This window comes from Coffea eugenioides, chromosome 5 (genome assembly GCF_003713205.1).
Source record: "Coffea eugenioides isolate CCC68of chromosome 5, Ceug_1.0, whole genome shotgun sequence".
Classification (NCBI taxonomy): domain Eukaryota; kingdom Viridiplantae; phylum Streptophyta; class Magnoliopsida; order Gentianales; family Rubiaceae; genus Coffea; species Coffea eugenioides.
The window spans coordinates 44,541,644-44,551,733 of record NC_040039.1 but is presented as its reverse complement, the minus strand read 5'-3'; the positions used below and the strand labels follow the sequence as shown (position 1 = coordinate 44,551,733).

At 33.9% G+C, this 10,090-nt stretch overlaps 1 protein-coding gene across 1 annotated transcript; it reads left to right on the top strand.

Moving 5' to 3' along the window:
- The first annotated feature begins 4,693 nt into the window (after positions 1-4,693).
- On the top strand, positions 4,694-9,488 carry LOC113771787 (myricetin O-methyltransferase-like). The gene is made up of 4 exons (XM_027316348.1): positions 4,694-4,774; positions 7,809-8,021; positions 9,145-9,318; positions 9,357-9,488. The coding sequence occupies exons 1-4, from the start codon at positions 4,694-4,696 to the stop codon at positions 9,486-9,488; spliced, it is 600 nt and encodes a 199-aa protein (XP_027172149.1).
- The last annotated feature ends 602 nt before the right edge of the window (positions 9,489-10,090 follow it).

The following is a 10,090-nucleotide window of genomic DNA, read 5'->3' as shown; positions in this document are numbered from 1 at the left end:
TCCTGCAACTTTTCGAATCAACGATTTAGGCTGCTTGGTTATTGCTTTAGAAGTTGGACAAAAATGGTCTCCAGTTTTGTAGCAGGTGAGCACAGAGACGAACGGCATTTGCCTGCACTTAATATAAGTCTTTCATTTTATTTTTTTTGGCTGATTAGCGACAATTAAAAAGGGTTATTATCACTTTACCCCCTTGAACTATGTCATTACTATCAGTTTACCCCCTAACGTTATCTTTTTGTCACGTTACCCCCAAAAGTAATTTAACTCAACATGTTAAAAAATTTTGAACAAAAATACCCTTTTATTTTATAGCATTAGTGCATTGTTGTTATCATTTTATTCATTTAGATTATAGTGATACAATCACTTTAGTTCCTAACTTTATTTTCTAGACATTTTACCTCATCGTTAATCTAACTAGTATGGTAAAAGAAATTTAAATATATTTACCATTTTTTATATATAATTAAAATAAAAGTTGGAATTGTTATTCTTCTTTTTTTTCACTTTAAGAGATCAAAAAACATAAAAATAAAAGGATTTTCTCAAATTTCTTTTTCACACTTATTAATACTAGGAAAAGAAAAAGAGATAGGAAAGACGGAGATAGAAAATTAGATTTTGCAAAGAAAGAAAATAAAGAAAAGTCTAACGTTATCGTATTACTTTAAGGTTGTCGGGATTAGAATTGGAATTTGGTGGTGAACAGAAAGGTGAAATAATTTTAAAATAATAAAAGTATTTAATTCTTTCTTATTTGTATTTTTTTAAAAAAGAATTGAACACTCTCTCTCCCTCTCCCCCTTCCCCTCTCCATTTTTCTATTTTTTCAATATTAATAAGATTGCCAAGAAGAAAGAAATTAATATTTTGAATTTTTTTCTTGATACTAAAAAGAAGAAGAATCAGTCTAAATTTTTTATTATTTTTATTATGCAGAGAAGAGGGTATTTTTTTCTAAAATTTTTTAACTTGCTAAGTTGGTTTAATGATAGGATAAATTGCCTAAAAAATAACTCTAGGAGGTAAATTGATAATAAGACTATAGTTTATGGAGGTAAAGTGATAATAATTTTAAGGGTTAAACATGTCTTTTCACTTTAATTAACAAACTCCGTTAAGTTTGATCGTTAGTGATAGGGTATAATTTGTTAGTATTTTTATTATTAATTTTCCCTTCTATCCCTGACAAATATTGTGTTAATTGCTGATATTTACTCATATTTGGTATTTGGAATCAATTTCAGGAATGAAGCAGAAAACTACCAAAAAGGAGGGACTTTGTGAAAAATATGGAGACTTCTAAGGGTTTCAATCCTTGGGCCCTTGAATTGGTGGGGGACCACAAGCTAGTGAAAGGCATTTGGTCATTTGGGCTTCAAAGAAAGCAACGTAGAGAGACTTGGAACAAGAAGTACTTGGGAGGCTTTGTCCACATGTGTGGGGACCACCTAGATAGCTTTTAGTCATCTTTCTTTTGTTGCTTTAAAAGGGGACAACGTACAGAAGCAAAAGATATCTAGGGCTTTAGTTTTAGTTTTTAGTTTAGTTCTAGTTTTCTTTCTTTGGACTGGCCTCTGACACACGCCAGGTATTCGACAATATTCCCCAACGGGGAGATTTTCTCATGAGGCGTGGTTAAGCTTTTCTAGTCAAGGGGACAACTGACGATTTGGTTCGACAATTACTGTGAGATCGAATCTGTTTTAATTATTTTCTTCATTTATTGGTATTTATATGTTCCTTGATTTTAATTGCTATGGCCTTGTGTATGATTGATTAGTGCGCAATAATTAATTATTCATATAGGATATTTTTGCTAAATAGGGGTAATTGAATCCGTAATTGTTCGTTATCTCTACCTCAGTAGCAACTGGCGTAATTGGGTTTATGTCAGGGGAGCATATGATCTAATTTAAACAAACCCTCGTAGCGTGTTTGTTGGTTAGGATTAGGCCTTTCTAATTATTAATGCAATCTAGAAATTAAATCCTACGGTCGTACCTAGGGTTATTTTTGGGTTAGAAAAATAGCTAACGGTCGTATCTTAGCTATCGAGAAATTAAGGAAGGGTTGGTTGTTTATCGCGTGCATGACAACTATAACTAATCTATTGCTAAATGTTGGAATTATTTCTGCATCAATGATCAGTGCCTGAACCATTTCTGAAGTGTACCCTTGGCTAGAGTTTCTCTTAATTATTTCTTTTAATCAATTATTTTCTGCACTTGATTTATTTAGTTAGCATTTAATCCAAGAACCTCCCATACTCTGGACTCTAGAAGAAACGAATTATCCCCAGTCCCTGTGGATTCGACCCTGCTCGCCGCTATATACAAAATCTGTATTTTTCTTGAGTAGGTAATTATTATTGCACAGGTTCGGCACCTGTCAGTTAGTCTTAGGGGTAAAGTGACTAAAAGATAATGTTAAGGGGGAAATTGATAGTGACACCAAACGTTAAGAGGGTAAAGTGATAATAACCCCAATTAAAAACATTTGAACAAGTTCCGACTTGTCTGTGTTTGGGCTTGTAAAGTTAAAATACCAAAGGCCTTTTCAACAGGAAGTGTTGGGCTGTTTAATTGGTCCAGCCGGCATCAAATCCTTAGTTACGCATCCCAATTCCGTCGCTCAAATGACACATTGCAACGTGGATTCCACTAACTCAACTCACATGTAAAATTAAAAGAACAGTTACGTGACGAGATTAGTGAATTTAACATGAAATGATCTTTTATGTCCGTGATTGGATTGTAATCGAGTGTCTATAACTGAGGATTTGATACCCAGTTCAGCCTTTTTGACAGGTTGTCGAGCCTGTGTAATAATAATTACCTACTCAAGAAAAATATAAATTTTGTATATAGTGGTGAGTAGGGTCTAATCCACAGGAATTGGGGATAATTTATTTCTTTTAGAGTCTAGAGATGGGGGGTTTTTATAAAAATAACTAATTAACTAAATAAAAACAACTCACGAAAACAAATAAGAATTAATCAATAAGAGATATGACTCTAGCCAAAGGTGCAACTTTTCAGATACGGTCCATTCAACTGATCATTGATACAAAGATAATTCAATACTCATTAATAGATTGGTTATAGTTGTCATACAAGCGATAAACAACCAACTTTTCTTTATTTTTTCGATGGCCAAGGTACGACCATTAACTATTTTTCTAACCAAGAAATAACCCTAAGTACGACTGTAGAATTCAATTCCTCAATTGTATTAAGAATTAGAAAAACCCAACCCTCACCAACAAACACACTACGAGGGTTTGTTTAAATTAGATTATACGTTTCCCTAACATGAGACCAATCACGCTAGTCGCCACTGGTATTAATCGATTAAATAATTACGGATTTAATCGGTTAATTTGGCAATAGATTATTAGGTTAATTCAAATATCGGACTCTTGATATTCAAATAACAAAACAATCATAAGAAATTAAGGTAGAAAACGTATGAATACCAATGAATAAAAGAAATAAGTAAAATAATTCGATCTTACAGATGTTTGGAACCGGGTCTTCAAGTTGACCTTCGACTAGAAAATAAAATTAGTTACTCTCCATTGAGAGTAACTCACGCAATTCCATTTAAGGAAATTGCATCAACGTTCAACAAAAGAAGAAAAACGGAGAAGATGACTCGCCGAAGAGAAAAACCAAGCGGCTTCTTCATCATAGCCAAGAAATAAGGAAACGACTAAAAGAAAATGCTACTGACTAGACTCCTACTACTACTAAACTACTACTACCCAAATGAAAGCATGTTCCAATTGGCCCTAGAATAGTCACGGCAATTGTTGCCTTTTCGGAAGTGCTAATCACCCAAGAAACTAGCCAATCACTCCTATTTTGTAGATTTCTAAATAAAATAAACTTCCTATTAGATAAAAAAGATTGTCTCAAAAAGTCAAGATAGTTGACTATACTAGTGTCCTAATAAGAATATGAGACTAATCTTGCGGTGCAAAACCTGACTTCCATGACTTCAAACCAACTCCAATTCAAGGTTGAAAATCACACGCCAAATTACAAATTTTCGGACATGCGAAGTGGATCTTGACACGCCCACGCCGAATTGCACATAAGTTAGTTAAAATTCACGTTCTTAACACTTTTTCGCTCTAAATCCCTACAATCAACACAATTACCAAATATAAGTATAATCCACTAATTAACGCAATATTTGGTAAAATAAAAGAGGAAAATAACCATAAAATTAATGACATAAATACGACCTTATTGCTGTCATGATATTCAAAATCTTCTGGTATAATAAAGTCAATCTCACTAACAGGAATTAAAGAATAAGAGTCAGGAGAATATTGATTAAAGAATGGAGGAGATGTCACCGCATTTGGAGATTGGTCACTAGATTCATTCACTTGAACGATTTGATGTTGGGGTCTCATTTCTTGCACTACAATTCCCTTTTCAACTAAATCTTTAGATTCTTCTTCTTGAGACTCTTGCAGTTCCATGTCATTTGTTCGAATAATTGCACTCTCATCTTCTTTAAGGTCGATGTTGGTCTGTGAGGGCAATTCTTCACACATTGGAGAAATCAATTTGCTCAGTATAGATGCCAATTCACGCCCTCCATCTTCCATCCTTTTAATCGACTTTTTTGTCTCATGTTGAAATTACGTATCATTTCTTCAAGAGACATACCTGACATGAATGAGATACACCTGACATGGATGATAATTCTTGAGCCTTTTGCTGTTGATAATCCATTGTCTCTTGTTGAAGTTAATGTGTGTTAGCAGCTAGTGATTTTATCATTTTTCAAAAGACATACCTGACATGGATGATGGTTGTTGAGACTCTTGCTATTGAAAACCTATTGGCCCTTTTTCATAATTAAGATTGGAATTATCCCACCATCTTTGATCATACCCATTTGAATAAGGATTATACCACGTTTGATATTGAGGTGAAAAATCTCTAAAAGTATCAATTGGAGCATTTAGGCCATCTTGAAATGCAGAGCATATGTCGGTTGAGTGATCTGAAACAAAATAAGTTTCACAATTTATAACAGCCAATTGATCATTAGAAAAAGCACGAGTCTTAAAACCCCTTCTAGATATAAAATCCAATCTATCACCAAAATACGGAGTGTTAACAGCCATAAACTATATATAAAATAATAATAATAATAATAAGAGAAAAATGAAAAATGAAAACCAGATGAACTTAAAAAAGAAACAAATTAATCAGGCACCAGTCCCCAGTAACGGCGCCAAAAATTGATAGGTTGTCGAGTCTGTACAATAATAATTATCTACTCAAGAAAAATACAAATTTTATATACAGTGGTGATTAGGGTCAAATTTGCAGGGACTGAAGATAATTTATTTTTTTTAGAGTCCAGAGATAGGGGGTTTTATAAAAATAACTAATTAACTAAATAAAAACAACTCATGAAAATAAACAATAATTAATCAATAAGAGATACGACTCTAGCCAAAGGTGTAACTTTTCAGACACGGTCCATTCAACTGATCATTGATGCAAAGATAATTCAATACTCATTAATAGATTGGTTATAGTTGCCATACACGCGATAGACAACCAACTTTTCCTTACTTTTTCGATAGTCAAGGTACGACCATTAATTATTTCTCTAACCAAGAAATAACCCTAGGTACAATCGTAGAAGTCAATTCCTCAATTGCATTAAGAATTAGAAAACCCAACCTTCACCAACAAACACGCTACAAGAGTTTGTTTAAATTAGATTATACGTTTTCTTAACATGGGACCAATCACACTAGTCGTCACTGGTATTAATCGATTAAATAATTACAGATTTAATCGATTAATTTGGCAGTAGATTTTTAGATTAATTCAAATATCGGGCCCTTGACATTCAAATAACAAAACAATCATAAGAAGTTAAACCAGAAAACATACGAATACCAATGAATAAAAGAAATAAGTAAAATAATTCGATCTCACAGATGTTTGAAACCGAGTCTTCAAGTTGACCTTCGACTAGAAAATAAAATTAGTTATTCTCCATTGAGAGTAACTCACGCAATTCTATTTAAGGAAATTGCATCAACGTTCAACAAAAGAAAAAAAACGGAGAAGATGACCCGCCGAAGAGAAAAGCCAAGCGGCTCCTTCATCATAGCCAAGAAATAAGGAAACGACTAAAAGAAAATGCTTCTGACTAGACTCCTACTACTACTAAACTACTACTACCCAAATGAAAGCAAGTTCCAATTGGCCCCAGAATAGTCACGGCAATTGTTGCCTTTTCGGAAGTGCTAATCACCCAAGAAACTAGCCAATCACTCCTATTTTGTAGATTTTTAAATAAAATAAACTTTCTATTAGATAAAAAAGATTGTCTCAAAAAGTCATGATAGCTGACTGTACTAGTGTCCTAATAGGAATGAGAGACTAGTCTTGCGGTGCAAAGCCTGACTTCCATGACTTTAAACCAACTCCAATTCAAGGTTGAAAATCGCGCGCCAAATTCCGAATTTCCGGACATGCGAAGTGAACCTTGACACGCCCACGCCGAATTGCACATAAATTAGTTAAAATTCATGCTCTTAACTCTTTTTCGGTCCAAATCCCTACAATCAACACAATTACCAAATATAAGTATATTCCACTAATTAACGTAATATTTGGTAAAATAAAAGAGGGAAATAACCATAAAATTAATGACACAAATGCAACCTATCACTTTTCAACTTAAAAACCTTGATGTTGTACTAAATCAGCATCGAACAAAATGAGCCAAAAAAAGGGGCTCTCGAATGTTTTTTTTAGTACTCTAATCACGAAATTACGAGCAACTGAGAGCGCATTTGTGCTCTGTTTATTGTTGATAACCTTCTGAAGCAACAATTATCCTATAAGCCAATTGCAATGTACGACTTAAACTATTTGTGACATGCATCAGTACTATAATCTTGGAAGCGGTTGCATTATCAAAAAAAAAATTAAAAAAAATAAAAAGCCAACAACAGCAAAGTTTTTTATAAAATATTTTTTAAATAACAGCCAAAAAAAAATTTTAATGTAAAATTGAATTTTTATTCAAAGAAAAGTTTTAAAGTTTTCTTTTTAATGTTTATCATGTTTTATTCTACAACTGTCTGAAAGGTTTTTATCCCCGTTATAACAGTCATATCCTTCCCTTCCCATTTGATACCCATATGTATTTTTTTATAATCCTCATCTGATGTCAATTTTAATCTTCAACAACTCTTTTTTTCTTCCTTTTTTGGTCCGCGTCTTCAACAACTATTACTTTCTTATGGCTACGATTAAGCCACTTCGCATTGCCAAATTTTCTAATAATCCAAATTAATCAACGTAAATAAGTGTTTTGGAATTTCACACTAAATGTAAAAGGAAAAAAATCTCAAAAATATTTAAAAATGTTACTAGATTACTAATCACGTCCATGTTTTCGAGATTCCGAACATACGTATGTACTATTGAACAATGATTAGTACTTGTTTATGTCTAGGAGATTAAGCCTTAAAATAATTGATAAACAAGTGTTTTGGATTGCACACTAAAAGGGAAAAGATATCCAAGAATTAAAAAAAGTTAAATTGCTGACGTTGTTAATGTTGAATATATCCTTTTGCACAGTAATTATTATTTGGTCCTATTGTCAATGATCATACGAAAATGAAATTTGTCGGTTTCGACTGTCGAAGCGATTAAGTATGCTGATCTACTGTTTCAAACTCTGGCTCGGCTTTCAATAATAGAAGTCAATATAAAATGTTATGCCGTCACAAATGAGCCTCTAAGAAATATGTGTTTGAAGGCCTGCCATCTTTGGTGGACGTTGGGGGTGGCACCGGCACGGTTGCTAGGTCCATTGCCAAAGCCTTCCCCAACTTAAAGTGCACTGTTCTTGATCTCCCACATGTGGTTGCCAACCAAGAGCAAACTCAGAACTCGGACTTCGCTGCAGCAGATATGTTAGAGGAGGTACCACCAGCCAATGCAATCTTACTCAAGGTAAAGGTGTCAAACAAAATATCCTTATCCATTTTTAACCTTTTCCTTGTGTTGCCCCCTAAGGGTTCATCAATTTTTATATTTCCTGTGTCCCATATTCTTTTGCCATTTTGTGTGAACTCAACTTTTTTTTTTAATATAGTCATTTAAAAAAATTCTAATTCTAACCATCCAAAACTTAATTTAAGTCTGGAAAGTGTGGTCCATGTCATTTACAACAAATAAGTGGGAAAGAGTAATAATGATGATTTCACCTTTTAGTGGATAACATTTAGAGACATGCAAAAATAACAAGCATCACACCTTAAAAAAACTAATGCAACGTTTACTTTGTCTTTTGCTTTTCACATTTTGGCTAAAATGCGTAATTATGTAAGACTTCAGAAATTTTGGGTCATTTATCATTATAAAAACAGCAAAGTAATCATATCCACATCTGTTCTCATTAGAGTTGCAAATGAACCGAATTGAGTCGAGTTTTGGACTTATCGAGCCGAGTTCGACTTAATAATAGGTAGACTTGAGTTCGAGCTCAAGCTCGAGCTTGACGAGCCAAGAAAATTGAGTTCGAGCTCGATTTGACCAAGGAAAAGCCAGGCTTGAGCTCAAGTCGACAAGGCTCGTGAGCTGTAGCTCGATTTCTGGCTCGCGAGCAGCTGGAATTGTCAGATTGTAATGTAGCTCGAATTTCTGACTCATGAGCAGCTCGTGAGCTCGAGTTTCTGAAAATTAATCTAATAAAAACAACAAATAATCATTTTTTCTTAATAAATTATAAAATATTAGGGATATATGTAATTTTACTATTAAAATAATAAATAAATATATATATATATATATACATACTCGGGCTCGCAATCCCGAGTTTAATATTTTGATCTCGAGTTCGATTTGGCTAGCTCGAATGCGACTCGAGTTTGATATTGATCAAGTTCGAGTCGAATTTTGACTCGAGCCGCTCGCGAGCGGTTTGGTTCGTTTGCAACCCTAGTTCTCATGAAAAGTCAAAGATAAATGCACGAGTTCTTCAAATGCAGTTTATAGTAATCCACCCAAGGCTAAATTTTGAGCTTCAAAAATTCTATCTGTACTTCATTTTAATGTGTGATTTTATTTGTAACAGTGGATTCTCCATGACTGGAGCGATGAAGACTGTGTGAAGATACTCAAGAACTGCAAAAAGGCCATTCCAGGAAGAGACAAAGGGGGAAAAGTGATTATCATAGACATGGTGATGAAGAGCCAGTTAGAAAATCATGAGTCAGTTGAAGCCCAGATATGTTTGGACATGCAGATGGTACGGAAGAAGGGTGATGCATAGACACGGTGATGCAGATGTTGGTTCTTTATGGTGCCAAAGAAAGAACTGAGAAAGACTGGGCAATACTCTTCTGGGATGCTGGTTTCAACAGCTATAAAGTCTTTCCAGTGTTGGGTACAAGGGGTCTCATTGAGGTTAATCCCTAATAAAGGAACGTTAATACCATTACAACATAAACATATACATATTTATGGGTCTTGGTGTATACAAACAACAAAGATTACTTCCTGCAAGTGTTTTTTTCTGGTGCTTAATTTGTGGTAATGAAACACAGTGTTACATGCACCAAAGATTTGATATGTGCCAAAATTTGCACAATCTCTGCTCGGTCTTCACCAATCAGCTAAACTAAGTATCATGCAATCAGAATAGAAGACGACTCACTAATTGAAAAAAAAAAAAAAAAAAAAAAGATAGAAGACGATTCAGGAATACAATTAATAGATTGTTAGTTCAATTTTCTGTGTGACTTAAACAACCAAATACACTGGAGTATTATTGCTTATTGAATTGCTTTGACCAATAATTATCCGAGAACTCTTATCTGATCCCTCCTTGAAGGCGACATTACAATCATATTGGTCTTCAAGATAAAAAGGTATTATTGGTGCAAGTTGGAATTGACCCTTCGTCTGACACAGCATCTTCTCTCGAAAACAAGTCCAATGACACTTTGCATTGCCACCTTTTGTGGAAACTTTGCGTTTTTATCGAATATTCACTTAATACATTTTTCAAACATCTTTTT

What these genes read in the sequence shown, in the direction of transcription:
- LOC113771787 (XM_027316348.1), top strand. Translation starts at nt 4,694, where the DNA reads ATGAATGAGATACACCTGACATGGATGATAATTCTTGAGCCTTTTGCT. An exon ending in CCAATGCAATCTTACTCAAG is followed by an intron (nt 8,022 to 9,144) that starts GTAAAGGTGTCA and finishes TATTTGTAACAG; the next exon opens with TGGATTCTCCATGACTGGAG. An exon ending in TATGTTTGGACATGCAGATG is followed by an intron (nt 9,319 to 9,356) that starts GTACGGAAGAAG and finishes ACGGTGATGCAG; the next exon opens with ATGTTGGTTCTTTATGGTGC.